The sequence below is a fragment of the Chlorocebus sabaeus genome, chromosome 20 (genome assembly GCF_047675955.1).
Source record: "Chlorocebus sabaeus isolate Y175 chromosome 20, mChlSab1.0.hap1, whole genome shotgun sequence".
NCBI lineage: Eukaryota > Metazoa > Chordata > Mammalia > Primates > Cercopithecidae > Chlorocebus > Chlorocebus sabaeus.
In genome coordinates this window covers 111,155,521-111,171,838 of record NC_132923.1, presented here as the reverse complement: position 1 = coordinate 111,171,838, position 16,318 = coordinate 111,155,521, and the positions used below count along the sequence as shown (strand labels likewise).

The following is a 16,318-nucleotide window of genomic DNA, read 5'->3' as shown; positions in this document are numbered from 1 at the left end:
CATGGTACAGTTGCCAGAAATCATGGATATCATGGTGAAAGGGTGGGTCCTGAGGATTTTCTTAATAATCCAACAAAGTCCTGGCATCCATGGATGTATCTAGAACACTAGACTACAAGTCAGAAGATCTGGATTTTAATTCAAATCTGCCAACTACCTGCTGAACTTCTTTGAGCTCTGGTTTCCTCATGGACCAAATAACTTAAGGCCTCTTCCAATTCTAAAATTTAATGATTCTGTATTTTCAGCTAGCAATTACTCTTATTTCATAAAATAGGCTAGTAGGCCAGGTGCAGTGGCTCATGCATGTAATCCCAGCACTTGGGGAGGCCAAGGCGGGCAGATCACGAAGTCAGCAGTTCAAGACCAGCCTGGCCAACACGGTGGAACCCCGTCTCTACTAAAAATACAAAAATTAGCCAGGCATGGTGGTGGGCACCTGTAATCCCAGCTACTTGGGAGGCTGAGGCAGGAGAATCGCTTGAACCCGGGGGGCAAAGTTTGCAGTGAGCTGAGACCACGCCATTGAACTTCAGCCTGGGTGACAGAGCGAGACTCCATGTCAAAAAAAAAAAAAAAAAGAAAAAAAGAAAAAGAAAATAGACTAGTAGGCTTATATCATAGCAAGGAGTCTCAACTTCACTGTGTATTAGGAAGTAATATTCCTGGAACTTACACATACGTACACACCTGGGCCCCCCTTCAGACCTTCTGAATCAGCATCTCTGGATCTCTAGAGTCATGGCCAGGGTATCTGTATCTTTATTTTTATTTTATTTATTTACTTGAGATGGAGTCTTGCTCTGTTACCCAGGCTGAAGTGTAGTGGCATGATCTTGGCTCACTATAACCTCTATCTCCTGGGGTCAAGTGATTCTACTGCTCAGCCTCCTGAGTAGCTGGGATTACAGGCGTGCATCACCACACCCAGCTACTTTTTGTATTTTTAGTAGTATTTTTAGGGGTTTTACCATGTTGGCCAGGCTGGTTTCAAACTCCTGACCTCGAATGATCCACTCGCCTTGGCCTCCTAAAATGCTGGGATCACAGGCATGAGCCACTGTGCCTGGCCTGTATTTTTATACAGTTCCCAAGTGATTTGGATGTGCATCTAGAGCTGAGAATCTCTAATCTACAATATTTAGGCTAGAGATTTTTAAAAATTTTTCTGCCAGCTGGTTGGCTCTGCAGTTTACAGGGTACAGTACTAATGGGTTTGTCCCCTGAATTGTTCACTTTATACAAGGTGTATGAATGAATGGAGCCCATGTTTACTGCTAGAAAAACAATTCAAGGTGTACATTTTACTGTCAGAACTCAGTCTGGTCTTCAATTAAAATGGGTCTTGGACCTAACTGCTTAGTGCATTTAGCTGGATATCAAGTTGTGGGCTACTTTAGCCTACCTAAGGTCAAGAATTGTGAGATAGTAATGACCAGGAGTTAAGAGCACTGACTCTGGGCCCGGCACAGTGGCTCACACCTGTAATCCTAGCACTTTGGGAGGCTGAGGCAGGCAGATCACCTGAGGCCAGGAGTTTGAGACCAGCCTGGCCAACATGGTGAAACCCCATCTTTACTAAAAATACAAAAATGAGCTTGGCATGGTGGAGTGCGCTTGTAGTCCCAGCTACTTGGGAGGCTGAAGCATGAGAATTGCTTGAACCTGGGAGGTGGAGTTTGCAGTGAGCAGAGATTACGCCACTGCAATTCGGCCTGGGCAACAGAGTGAGACTCTGTCTCAAAGAAAAAAAAACCCAAAATCCCCACTGACTTTGGAGCCAAACCACTTAGGTTCAAATACTGGTTCTAGCACTTACATGCTGGGTGACTTGGCTAGGCTAGAGAAATCTTTCTGAACCTCACCTTCATGATCTACAAAACGAGGCTAACACACACTCTCTTACTGGAATGTTGTTAGGATTAAATGATACAGTGCAGGGTATCTGGCCAGAATAAGTGCTCGTTAAGAAGTAGCACATTAGGACAAAACAAAAATATGGCACTTTTTATACTTAACAGCAATGTATACGTGTCTAGCGCTTTGACATCTTACATTAAGCCCATCCCTAATCCCACCCAAAAAATTCTGAGGTGGAAAAGGTAGACACCAGTGACCCCATTTTGCAGAAAAAGAAACAAAGGCTCAGAAAGATTCACTGGCTCCAGATCAAACAACAAAAGAAAAATGTCAGAGTCTGGATTCAAACCTGGGTGTGATTCCATGAAGATGAATAATTATATATACACACTTGGCAGGCTGAGCATCTCGGGGCCATCTGGCTTAACAGGCTGAAGAGGACTGTATTTCTGATCTGCTTCTTTTTTTAGATGAAAGCAAGATGGGAAAAATAAGCTGGCAAACTCTGCGTTCCCTCATTTTCAACACTGGTGTGATTTGTGCTCAGTTCTGCACTCCTTCTAACTCCCAAATGCTACTTGTCTGTGCAACTTAGAAGTTTGCTCCAGCTGCCTTGGCTGTGCCGCTGCTGGCTCTGCCCTGGCCCCACAGCTGGGACCTGGGAAAACCAAAAGAAAAGGAAGCAGAGGCAGCTGGAGATGTCAGAGGGCCGGGCGAGCTCCAGCTGTTCCTAAGTCTGTCTGGGGAACGAGAGCTTATGGGGAGCCGGGGCCAGGGATCTCTGTCCCCCATGTCAGTCAACAGGAGGATACTCTTTCCTGCCCAACAGATGGGCCCTGCTCCTGGAATAATGTGATAAAGGGCAATACTAAATCTGGCACAGACTGAATTTCTCTTGGGGAACAGGAGGCCAAGAGATCAAATGTTAGTCGAATTTAATCAAGAAGGCTTTCATGGAAGAGGGGGGATTAGAAATGGGCCTAAAGCATTAGCAAGATTTGGACGTGCAGAAAGGAGGTGGGGAAGCTCCGCAGGCAAGAAAAACCTCAGGAGAGCTGGGCATGGTGGCTCATGCCTACAATCCCAGCACTTTGGGAGGCCGAGGTAGGCGGATCACTTGACGTCAGGCGTTTGAGACCAGCCTGGCCAACATGGTGAAACCCCATCTCTACTAAAATACAAAAATTAGCCGGGTGTGTTGGTGAGTTCCTGTAATTCCAGCTACTCGGGAGGCTGAGGCAGGAGAATCACTTGAACCTGAGAGGTGGAGGCTGCAGTGAGCTGAGATCACACCACTGCACTCCAGCCTGGGTGACATTTTGTTTGGGGAATGGGTGGGTAAATGAAGGGCACTGTGGGAAGAGTGCACATTAAGAAGTACAAGACAGGCCGGGTGCGGTGGCTCACGCCTGTAATCCCAGCACTTTGGGAGGCCAAGGAGGGCAGATCAAAAGGTCAGGAGATCGAGACCATCCCGGCAAACACGGTGAAACCCCATCTCTACTAAAAATACAAAAAAAATTAGCCGGATGCGGTGGCAGGCGCCTGTAGTCCCAGCTACTCGGTAGGCTGAGGCAGGAGAATGGCATGAACCCGGAAGGCGGAGCTTGCAGTGAGCCGAGATCATGCCACTGCACTCCAGCCTGGGCAACAGCCTGAGACTCCATCTCAAAAAAAAGAAGTAGAAGACAAGAGAGGAGAGGCAAGGTCAGAAAGAACGAAGAAGTGCAGTGTGATTCTACAGGAAAGGGGAAGCTGGGTGCAGTGGCTCATGCCTGTAATCCCAGCACTGTGGGAGGCCAAGATGGGTAGATCAAATGAGGTCAGATGCTTGAGACCATTCTGGCCAACATGGTGAAACTCCATGTCTACTAAAAATACAAAAATTAGCTGGGTGTGGTGGGGCATGCCCGTAATCCCAGCTACTCAGGAGGCTGAGGCAGGAGCACTGCTTGAACACGGAAGGCAGAGGTTGCAGTGAGCTGAGATCACACTGTTGCACTCCAGCCTGTGTGATAGCGGAAGACTCCTCAAAACAAAAACAAAAACAAGGAAAGGGGAGTCCTGGAAATCCATGACAACTCAATGACAGAGATGCTGAATGCCAGAACTGAAGGGGCCTTAGAGACTGGCCAATTCAACAACCACCAACCCATGTCCCAATTTACAGATAAGGAAACTAAAGCTAAAGTCGAGAGGAAAACCACACACACACACATGCACATGCACACGTACACGTCACAGAGCAAGCAGGTGATAGAGGCAAGAACCCAGGGCTCCAGACAACCAGTCTCGTCCTCTTACCATTAGACCATCTTGCCAGGCTGGTATTTTCATGCAAAAGCGGCATTTCAGGCAGATCTGGCAGCAGAATGCGGTGGGGAAAGAAAGATTACAGTCCAGAAGACTGTGAAACGAGCCCAGGGGTGAGCTGGCAGGACAGCAGGCTCAAGCAAGATGGAAAGGATGGGCTGAGTGGGAGAACCACCAAGAGTGAAGAAACAGGAGGACTTGCCAGGAAACCATGAGGAAGGGAGTTGTGCAGAGCCAATTCACCGGCCATCTGCAGGCCTTGGGGGGTTTCCCCTGAGGAGGTCACCAGGCAGTCTGACCCTCACCTGGTGTCAAAGGCAGCAGACAAAAATTAACACAACTAGCCTCTGCTACAAAGCCCCTGTCTCCAGCTCCTCCCTTTGGCCAACCTCTCCACAGATCTGTGTCTTTCTTTTGACATTTTAGGATCTTCAGTTTGCAGCTGATGCATAGATATATGTGTTTGGATGATCTGGTGTGAAATTAAAACCCAAACCAGAACCTAAGAGTGTGGACTCTTCCAGGTGGAAAAGCAAGCAAGGCTAGAACTAAGGTGGGGATTTTGATTTTTCATGTGAGGGGCAGGGATAGCAGAGCAAAGAGAATGGGAAACTATCTCTCCACCTAGCTCCACCCTGACATGAGGACACAATGGTAATAGGTGGCTGGCACTTAGGAGGGTCCACTCGAGGAAGGTAACTGTGAGACTGTAGAAGCTGGAATAAAAATTTAGACCAGGCCGGGCGTGGTGGCTCAAGCCTGTAATCCCAGGACTTTGGGAGGCCGAGACGGGTGGATCACGAGGTCAGGAGATCGAGACCATCCTGGCTAACACGGTGAAACCCCGTCTCTACTAAAAAATACAAAAAACTAGCCGGGCGAGGTGGCGGGCGCCTGTAGTCCCAGCTACTCGGGAGGCTGAGGCAGGAGAATGGCGTAAACCCGGGAGGCGGAGCTTGCAGTGAGCCGAGATTGCGCCACTGCACTCCAGCCTGGGCGACAGAGCGAGACTCCGTCTCAAAAAAAAAAAAAAAAAAAAAAAAAAAAATTTAGACCAATGGTCAGGCATGGTGACTCACGCCTATAATCTGAGCACTTTGGGAGGCTGCGGTGGGAGGATCACTTATCCCAAGGGTTCGAGACCAGCTTGGGCAACATAGGGAGACCCTATTTTTACAAAAAAATTTTTTTGAAATTAGCCAAGCATGGTGGCGCATGCCTGTAATCCCAGTTACTTGGGAGACCGAGGCAGGAGGATAGCTTGAGACTGGGAAGGAGGATAGCTTGAGATTGGGAATTCAAGGCTTCAGTGAGCTATGAACCCACTACTGCACTCCCACCTGGGTAACAGAGCAAGACTCAGACAAGAATGAAGGGAAGAGGAGGGGAGGGGAGGAGAGGGAGAAAGAGAAAGAAAGGAGAGAGAGAGAAAGAGAAAGAGAGAGAAAGGAAGGAAGGAGGGAAGGAAGGAGGAAGGAAGAAAGGAAGGAAGGAAGGAAGGAAGGAAGGAAGGAAGGAAGGAAAGAAAGAAAGAGAGAAATAAAGGAAGGAAGGAAGAAAAAGAGAAAAAAAAAGAACTTAGACCAAGACCACTGGGGCCATTGAGTACAAGGGCCCATTGAACCTAACCTTACAGCTATGTAAGGAGGCCCAAATGAAACAAGACTGGTAATAGCTAATGTTTATTAAGTCCTTAATCTAGCCACCATGCTAAGTGCTTTACCTGCATTATTTCATTTAATTATCACAACCACCTTATGAGTTAAATACTATTAGAATCCCCATTTTACAAATAAGAACATTAAAGGCCATAGAAGCGAATGGGTTAGCATAAAGCCACAGGGCTAATAGTGTTGGAGCTGTCTGATTTCAAAGACTGTGTTCTTAGTCCCTGAACTGCTCACACCTGTAACCCCAGTCTTTTGGGAGGCTGAGGCAGGAGGATCATTGGAGCCCAGGAGTTTGAGACCAGCCCTGGCAACACAGACAGACCACTGTCTTTACAAAAAATAAACAAAACATAAGCCAAGTGTGGTGGTATGCACCTGTAGTCCCAGCTACTCGGAAGGCCGAGGTGGGAGGATTGCTTAAGGCTGGGAGGCTGAGGGTACAGTGAACAGTGATCATGCCACTGCACTCCAGCCTGGGCAACAGAGTGAGACTGTCTCAAAAACAAAGAAAAAACAACCTCCTCCATGCCATCAACCAAGCACCTGACCCAGAGTTTCTGGTGGAGCCGTTTTTCTCCCCCAACCCATTTCTCAATATCGCTGAGGATATCACTGAAACTCAACACAGGTCATGTAGAAGTTGCTGAAGATTTTGATATTTTTTAGTTAATTGATCATGAGATTAATACATTCCCTATATCTTGAGAGTTTGAAGAAATGGGAGAAACTGCAAAGCCAAGTATGTATATTAGGGTTGACAGTACAGTAATTAAGAGCTCAGATTTTATTAGTCGGGCATGGTGATGTGCGACTGTGGTCCCAGCTACTCAGGAGGCTGAGGAAGGCAGATGGATCGAGGTTGGGAGGTCGAGGCTGCAGTGAGCTGTGATCACGCCACTGCACTCCAGCCTGGGTGACAGGAGACCATCTCAAGAAAACAAAACAAAACAAAAACCCTTGGCTGGGCGCAGTGGCTCGTGCCTGTAATCCCAGCACTTTGGGAGGCCGAGGTGGGTGGATCCCCTGAGGTCAGGAGTTCAAGACCAGCCTGACCAACATGGTGAAACCCCCTCTCTACTAAAAATACAAAAATTAGCTGGTCATGGTGGTGCATGCCTATAATCCCAGCAACTCTGGAGGGTGAGGCAGGAGAATCGCTTGAACCTGGAAGATGGAGATTGCAGTGAGCCGAGATCATGCTATTGTACTCCAGCCTGGGCAACAAGAGCAAAACTCTGTCTCAAAAAAAAACCCTCAAACTTTGATGCCTACATCCCAGCTTTGCCAAATTCTTGCTGAGAGCCTGATGAAATCACTTCTTGAAGCCTCTGTTTCCTCCTACATAAAATGAGGCCAATGTCGCCTGAGCTGGTGGGGTTACCGTGAGAAGTGACATGATGCATGTCAGCCCAGAGCACGGTCCTGACACACAGCTACAATCATCATCCTTAGCACCCTCATTGTCACTGTGCCCTGCAGCTATGGCCAAGGACAGCTGCCCTCTGCACCTGGCTATGATGGGATAGAAAGTGAGCTTCCTAATGAGGATGAGTCCCAAACATACAGTATGGCCTCTCCTGTCCCTGTCACTTTGTGGGCCTAGGGATAAGTGGTGCTCCGGGAAAAAGGGGGGTAGATGAAGGTCCCCACAAGGTCAAGACAGGGAGTTGGAATCCATCATTTCACATTTCAAGAGCCCAACAGAATTTTTGAGGAAGGACAAGAGGATGAGCTGTGTCAGAATGCATAGTGGAAAGGGGCTCGGGGATTGTGTTAGGGACACAGCAAGAATCCAACCAGCCCTAGTCTGAGAAGTCCAGAAGTGGAAGGGCTACTACTTACCTTCCTTCCTAACTGGCTTACTATCCCATGCACAGAAACTTCACATTATACCACTAGGAGGCCTCCATAGGCACAGAGTCCTGCAGTGGGATGGGGAACGAGAAGATGCCAAAGAAACCCAAGACATTCTCTTTCTGGAAAAGATTCACTAGGATGCAATTTATCAGCACATGTCAGTTACCACCAGGATTTCCTTGCTTATCTAAAGGTCATTTATCAAGTGTCCTTCAGTTCCCTGGAAGCTAACCAAAAACCAGAACGAGGGACCAAAGGCCTTGTGATACCCCTTCTGGAGCAGTCAGAGGACTATGAAGCCCATGCACTAAAGGTGACATACCTTAGCTGCAAGAGAGTCCCTAAAACCCTCGCTCACTGACTGCCTTGTTTCCCCTTAGACACAGTTTTAAATAATGTGGCTGATTTATCAGTCCCTTGCACATCGAGAGTCATAAACTTGAAGTGGCCAGGGAGGGCTGCTAGGGGCCGGTGCACTGAAGAGCGACGGTTGCAGCCTGACCACAAGTGAGACAAAACCAACTCTGAACAGCAATGCAGCACAGGGGGCAACCCCATGCAGGTCAAACAGCTTTCTGCACCTTCCTACATCAGAGGGCACCACTTCTCTGACGAGACCTGGTCACAAATATTTTGGCTCTCTTGGGATGGCATGGGATGTTAGGAATGGCCACAGGACGTGCTTTGGCTTATGACACATGAACAGAAATAACGAGTCACTCCTGGGCAGAAGCTCTCAAAGCTAGCAGGTGATTCATCTGGCTTTCTTCCCGCTCCACCATGGTGAACAGCAACTCCTGATAATGGCAGCTCTACCAGCCTGGATCCTAGAGGATAAAAATGATGCAGAGTGGAGCCTGCAGCCAATCAAAGAGCACGTGTGGCATGGGCAAGAAATAAACTTTTGTTGTTTTTGGAGTTGCCTGTTACCACCAAACAACCTAGTCTATCCTGATTGGAACATCCTAAAAGGTTGAATGAGGTCAGCTCACTTTGATTAAAAAGTGTGTGTGTTATCTTTTTGGTAGAACTACCATTCAAAATAATCAATATTATATTTTGCTGCCTCTAGGATAATTTTCAATTATATGGAAAATTCACATACTCCAGTGTTTGCTGGATAAATGAGTGATTACCAGAACATGAATTGAATGAAAGAAAGGGATCTAGTTTCTGAAACACTCCCTTCACTAGGGAGGCTCCAGGTCTCTTGTTCACGGTTTTGTAAAAGTTACTTGTGTTATTTATGGAGCTAAGGTAGAAGCTGGGTCTCACGTGCTACTGCCAGAACCGGCCTCTCAGCATTTGTGGAACCAGCACAAGGGTGGCGTATGCTCAGGATTGGCCTACAGTTGGTTCTGCAAGTGCTGAGGGGCTCTGGTGCCCATGTGGTAGTTCAAAGACCCCATTATATATGTGTCTATGCTCTTAGAGAAGGAAATCTATGGGCTGGGCGCGGTGACTCATGTCTGTAATCCCAGCACTTTGGGAGGCCGAGGCAGGTGGATCATCTGAGGTCAGGAGATTGCTACCAGCCTGACCAATATGATGAAACCCCATCTCTACTAAAAAAATACAAAAATTAGCTGGGCGTGGTGGCATGCACTTGTAGTCCCAGCTACTCAGAAGGCTGAGACAGGAGAATTGCTTGAACCTGGGAGGCGAAGGTTGCAGTAAGCTGAGATCATGCCACTGCACTCCAGCCTGGGTGACAGAGTGAGACTGCGTCTCAAAAAAAAAAAAGACAGAAATCTATGATGTGTTCTTAAGTAAAAGAGCAAGCCAACAACTTCTTCAGAATATATGGTCTTTTTAAGCATACATGGCACATTTACAACATTGATCTCATACTAGGCCAACTACCAAGTTTCAATAAATTTTGAAGGATAGAAACCATATGGGTCATTTTCTCTGACCACAAAGCAATCAAGCTAGAAAAGAAAAATTATAACTAGAAAAAAATATCATGTTTGGAAGGTAGGAAATATACTTTCAAGGAACCCATGGGTTATACATCCTCTCACTTAATCCCCCTAACTATTCATAATGCAGACCCTCATTTTAGAAACACAGGAGCTGAGATAAGAAAGAGAATACCATTTGCTCAAATTTACCCAGTTGGCAGTGGTGGAGCCAGGACTCAAAACCAGGCTCTGTAACTCTAGAGCCCAGGGTTTTAATGACACCCTGCTTACGCTATGTCTCATGGGAATTCACAGATCCTCCCCTACAGCCTCAACGATCTGCTGTTTCACCTCTTAAAATGGCCAGCCATTGACAGGTGGAGACCTAGGCCCAGTTTGCTCTGGTGGCCCTGACCATAAGCCATTGTGTAGAGATGCATTTCCCTTTTGCTCTTGCCTACTTGGACTGAGGCACGAAGTCTTGAGTAGTGTAGAGGGGAGTTTCAGTCTGATGCCCCCAAATAGCTTTGAACTGGATCCCTAAGAAGACTTCCTTCCTTTTAAAGTTTTTTTCCCACATGGGTCCAAGTAGTAAGCGAACACAGAAGAAAGACAGAAGGAAGTCAATTCCCAGATGGCTCTCCATCTTGCTCTACTGCACATTAAACAGAAAATTCCAACATAACATTAAGCAAACAAGAGTATTAATATCATTCACATTACAAATGGAACAGAATGGAAATTCAGTCTGTATCTGACTTAAATTTGGGGCGAGGTCCTCAGAGCCAGAAAACAGACAATAGAAGCACCCTGATTCTGAACGAGTTGGAGGTTTATAATATTTGAGGCAAGAAAAATGACCAAGGTACTCCTAGGCCTCTCTGGGAGTTTCCTTCTGGGTTTTAAAATTTTATTTATTTAAAATGTTTCTCTTTCTTTCTTTTTTTCTTTTCTTTCTTTTTCTCTTTCTCTCTCTTTCCCTCCCTCCCTCTCTCTCTCTCTCTTTCTTTCATTCTTTCTTTTTTAAGACAGGGTCTTGCTCTGTCGCCCAGGCTGGAGTGCAATGGCACAATCTTGACTCACTGCAACCTCCGCTTCCTGGGTTCAAGTGATTCTCCTGCCTCAGCCTCCAGAGTAGCTGGGATTACAGGCGCCTGCCACCACGCCAGGCTAATTTTTCTTATTTTTAATAGAGATGGGGTTTCGCCATGCTGGCCAGGTGGTCTCGAACTCCTGGCCTTAAGTTATCTGCCCACCTTGGCCTCCCAAAGCGCTGGGATTATAGGTATGAGCCACCGTGCCCAGCCTTCTTTATTTTTAAGATGGGGTCTGGCTGTACTGTCCAGGCTGCAGCTAAGTTTTAACTGACCAAACTACTTCTCTGTTGTGGCAAAGGCCTGTGCAAATGGCCATCTAACACTGTTGTCGAGTCATCTTCACCATCTCAACATGCTTGTGTTGTTTCCTATCAAGATTCACTTTTAGCAAAACCCCCAAAGAATCCAGAGCTTCTGAGGTACCTCTTTGTACCTCAGTTTTTCTCCCTGTGTTGTGAGAGCCATGCTGTCTGCCTCTCTGTGGGCTCACAAGTATAACTTACTACTGTAAGTATAAGTAGCACTATGTTCCATACAATGAAAAGACTTGGAAATAAACAGAAAATGTGATCACGGCTCATACCCTAGAAATTTACATAAATTTCTTCAACAAGTGGCCCTGGGGAGGGAGAGGGCTACGAGGTAGGAAGAGATGGTGTTGGGCTGGGCTAGAGTCTCTGAAGGTAGGGATTTTCACTCTATCCTTTGGCTTCATCTCTTCCACTGAAGCAGCAGCACTGACCAGAGGTGAGGGAATGAGCTCGCTGGGCTGAGTCTTCTCATCCAGGCCTCACAGTGCTCAGCCCGGGGCCTGGGTCTCCCCCAGTCCCACTCTACCGCTTGTTCCCCACTCCATCAAGGCCCCAGAAAGTCTGTTTGTCAATCAGCAAGTGATCCCAGTCCCATAGTGATTTTAAGATCAAAGTACCCAGTTATCCAAGCAGCAGTGTGATTACGCCTTTCAATCTGTGAAAAGGGGTCACGTTGATCACTTTCTGATAGGCGCTCATGGGTGCCCTTGGGTAGCTCCCAAATGAAAACTTGGCTGAAGTGACTTTACAAACGGCCAGTTGTGCCTACAAGCTGGACAGATGGTGGGGGGCCCCTGGGGTGAGCGACGGTCCAATGCCTTCAATAAGGTTGTTCCATTGATCATAGTCTTCTTTCAGGTCTGAATAGGAAAAAAACAGGAACGCTAGGCAAATCATTGTGAGGTTTGGTCAAAGAGTAGCTGACATGCATTGAAGGGGTCATCCTAGAGAGAGGAGCCCTGGGATATCAAAAGGACTGATTTTGGTGGGGTTGTGTGGTGGTGGTGGTAAGGATAACTATGATTTATTCAGTGCCTTTATAAATCACTTACATAATCCATAACAATTCAATAACAATAACAGAGGGTAACATTTATTGATGGAGAATTCATTCTAGGGATTGTACTAAATGCTTTACATTCATAGTTTCATTTAATTTTCACCATATCCCTATGAACTAATGATTACTACTAGTCTTATCATATAATTCAGGAAACTGAGGCTCAGGGAAGCTACCTGAGTTGTCCAAGGTCATTACAGCTGTTAAGTGGTAGAGACAGAATTCAAATCCAGGTCAGAGATGGCTGGGCATGGTGGCTCATGCCTGTAACCATAGTGCTTTGGGAGGCTGAGGCAGGAGGATCACTTGAGGCTAGGAACTCCTAGACCAGCCTGGACAACATAACAAGACCTCAACTCTACAAAAAAATAAAGAAATTAGCTAGGTATGGTGGTGTGTGCTTGAAGTCCCACCTACTCAGGAGGCCAAGATGGGAGGATTGCTTGAGGCAAGGACTTGGAGGCAGCAGTGAGCTATGATAATGCCCCTGCACTTCAACCTGGGCAACAGCAAGACTACGTCTCGAAAAAACAAAAAAGGCAGAGAAAATGAAAAGTCTAGTTCCAGGCTCAAGGAAGTTACTACACAAAAAGCAGTGTCTGACAGCTCAGCCTGTGGGTGCAAATCCAGGACCACTTCAGTGAAGGGCAGGAGCAAGAGGACAGCAACATCATGGAGCAGCGTAACCCCAGGAATGACTCAAGAGGGGGCCCCAAGCTCACAGCCGATAGGGGTAACTACACAGCAAGAACAGGCACAAAGGGTCCAAGCCCTCAGGCTGAGGGAGCAGGGCAAGCTGAGCAGGTGAATGGTGGCCTTCCTCAAAACAGACTCTGGGACAGAAGGCAGGGACCACTCTCATGCATTTTTGGATTCCCAGCACCCTGCCAGGAATCTGGCATGTCATAGGTCCTAACATATAAACACTACATAGTCATTAATTCAAAAAACAATAAGCACATCCATTATGTGCCACACTCTGTTCTTTGAGCTAAAAATATATCCACAAACAAAACAGATGGAAACTGCTGTCCTCACAGAGCTCATCATCTAGCAGGCAGAGACAAACAACAAACATAGTAAATTATGTAGGATGTGAAAAGGGGAGGGGTGCCATGGAAAAAAAATAGAGCCCGCTAAGGGAAGCACTGGTGGTAGCTGGGGGTTGGGGTGAAGGGAGGAAGGAAGGGCCCAATGTTTTTTTTTTTCTTTGAGACAGAGTCTTGCTCTGTCACCAGGCTGGAGTGCAGTGGCTCAATCTCGGTTCACCGCAACCTCCGCCTCCCAGGTTCAAGTGATTCTCCTGCCTCAGCCTCCCCAGCCCAAGTAGCTGGGACTACAGGCATGTGCCACCACGCCCCGCTAATTTTTGTATTTTTAGTAGAGACAAGGTTTCACCATGTTGGCCAGGATGGTCTCGATCTCTTGACCTCGTGATCTTCCTGCCTTGGTCTCCCAAAGTGTCGGGATTACAGGTTTGAGCCACAGTGCCTGGCTGGCCCAATATTTTAAAAAGGGTGGTCAGGGTGGGCGTCACTGAGAAGGTGAGATTTGAGGCAAGGCTTGAAGGAAGTGGGAGTGTGCCATGAGACTATCTGAGAGGAATGTTCTAGACAAAGGGAGCAGCAGTACAAAGGTCCTGAGGCAGCAGCGTGCCTAGTGCGTTCCAGGTTCATGTGGTGAGAGTGAAGTGAGCCAAGGGAAGAGCAGCAGGCGAGGAGGCCAGGAGGGACTGGAGGGCCACGTGACATATACCTGGCAGGATAATCGAGTCTGGCTTTGGCTTTTAAGGAGACTGGGAGCCACTGGAGAATTCAAAGCAGAGGAGTGAGAAGATCTCACTAAATTCCTAAAAGGATCACTCTGGCTGCTCTATGAAGAAAAGACTCTTTAGTGCTCGCTCTAGCAGCACATATACTAAAACTGGAATAACACAGAGATGAGCACGGCCCTTGCACAAGGATAACATGCAAATTCGTTATGCATTCCGTCTTTTTCAAAGAGAAATAAATAAATAATAATACCATGATTGAGGAAGCCAAAATAATAAATAAATAAAATGACTCTTCAGTAAAGTTTCAGGATACCAAGCTGGTGTATAAAAATCAGTGGTGGTGATTTTTCTGGGTGCACTGGCTCATGCCTGTTAACACCAGCACTTTGGGAGGCTGAAGCAGGAGGATTGCCTGAGCCCAGGAGTTTGAGACCAGCCCAGGCAATAAAGTGAGACACTGTCTCTATAAAAAACTAACGAGGAAACAAACAAAAATATCAGTAGCATTTCTATACACCAGTAACAATCAAGCTGAGAACCCAATCATGAATTCAATCCCATTTGTAATGGCCACAAAACACATACACACATACACACACACACACACACACACCCCTAGGAATAACTTTAACCAAGGAGGTGAAAGATCTCTACAAAGAGAGCTACAAAATACTGATTAAAGAAATTGTAGATGACACAAACAAATGGAAAAAACATCTTATACTCATGGAATGGAAGAATCAATGTTGTTAAAAATGACCATAATGCTCAAAGCAATTTACAGATTGAGCGCAATTCCTATTAAACTACCAATGTCATTTTTTACAGAATTAGAAAAAAAGTCCTCAAATTCATATGGAACCAAAAAAGAGCCTGTCAAAGCAATCCTAAGCAAAAAGAACAAAGCTGGAAGCATCACATGACCCAACTTCAAATTATACTACAAGGTTATAGTAACCAAAACAGCATGGTACTTGTATAAACACAGAAAAATAGATAAATGAAACAGAATAGAGAACCCAGAAATAAACGTCCCATACCTACAACCAACTGATCTTTGTCAAAGTCAACAAAAACATATACATGGGGAAAAGATGCCCTATTTAACAAATGGTGCTAGAAAAATTGGATAGTCATATGAAGAAGAATGAAATGGGACCCATATCTTTCAGCATATATAAAAATTAACTCAAGATGGATTAAAGACTTAAACATAAGACTTGAAACTATAAAAATCCTAGAAGAAAAATTCTTCTGGACGTTGGCTCAGGTAAAGAATTTGTCCTTAAAAGCAAATGCAACAAAACCAAAAACAGACAAATGAGACTTAATTAAACTAAAAAGCTTCTGTACCACAAAAGAAACAATCAACAGAATAAATAGACAACCTACAGAATGGAAGAAAATATTTCCGAACTATATATCCAACAAAGGGCTAATATCCAAAATCTATAAGGAAAGGCTGGGTACGGTCGCTCACGCCTGTAACCCCAGCACTTTGGGAGACCAAGGCTGGTGGATCACTTGAGGTCAGGAATTCGAGACCAGTCTGGCCAACATGGGGAAACTCTGTCTCTATTAAAAATACAAAAAAATTAGCCAGGTATGGTGGTGGGGCACCTGTAATCCCAGCTACTCAGCAGGTTGAGGGAGGAGAGTCACTTGAACCTGAGGAGCAGAAGTCACAGTAAGCCGAGATCATACCACTGCACTCCAGCCTGGGTGGCAGAGCAAGACTTCGTCCCAAAAAAAAATCTACAAGGAACTCAAATAACTCAACAAGAAAAAAAAAAACCACATAATCCCATTAAACAGTAGGTGTTCTGCAGAAACTGGACTCAAAAAAAGAAAAAAGTGAACAAACGACATGAATAGACATTTTTTCCAAAAGAAGACATACAAGTTTCCCACAAACATATAAAAAAAAAGTTCAACATCACTAATCATCAGAGAAATGCAAATTAAAACCACAATGAGATACTACACCAGTCAGAATGGCCATTATTAAAAAGTCCAGAAACAATAAATGTTGGTGAGGATGTGGAGGAAAGGGAACGCTTATGCACTGTTGGTAGGAATGTAAATTAGTACAACTTCCATGGAAAACGGTATGGAGATTCCTCAGAGAACTAAAAATAGAACTACCATTTGATCCAGCAATCCCACTACTGGCTATCTACCCAAAGGGAAAGAAATCATTACACCAAAAAGATACCTGCACGTGTATGTTTATCACAGCACTAGTCACAGCAGCAAAGATATGGAATCACCCTAAGTGCCCATCAACAGAAGATCTGATAAAGAAAATCTGGTGTACCGATATACCATGGGATACGACTCAGTTATAAAAAAAAGAATGAAATCACGTTTTGCAGAAACGCAGGCCATTATCCCAGGTGAAATAACTCAGAAACAGAAAGACAAATACCGAATGTTGTCACTTATAAGTGGGAGCTAAACAATGGGTACACA

At 45.7% G+C, this 16,318-nt stretch overlaps 1 protein-coding gene and 1 non-coding gene across 12 annotated transcripts in view; one reads left to right on the top strand and one right to left on the bottom strand.

Annotated features, from left to right (window-relative positions):
• The window catches only part of PAFAH2 (platelet activating factor acetylhydrolase 2), a 63,399-nt gene that overhangs the window by 12,094 nt on the left and 34,987 nt on the right, over positions 1–16,318 (bottom strand). For 4 of the 11 annotated variants that reach the window (XM_073007680.1, XM_073007677.1, XM_073007682.1 and 1 more), the window contains one exon: positions 6,613–7,007. The exons of 3 other annotated variants lie outside the window; for them this stretch is intronic. In XM_073007680.1, coding sequence (XP_072863781.1) covers positions 6,733–7,007 — 275 coding nt within the window. In that variant the 3' untranslated portion in view covers positions 6,613–6,732. Of the gene's footprint in view, positions 1–6,612; positions 7,008–8,759; positions 11,873–11,925; positions 12,431–16,318 lie in introns of those variants that run through there. 4 more of the 11 variants (XM_007979948.3, XM_073007681.1, XM_073007676.1 and 1 more) reach the window with 2 other exon arrangements.
• Positions 13,966–14,069, top strand: LOC119626301 (U6 spliceosomal RNA). The gene has a single exon (XR_005242492.1). It is a non-coding gene; the product is annotated as a U6 spliceosomal RNA (small nuclear RNA).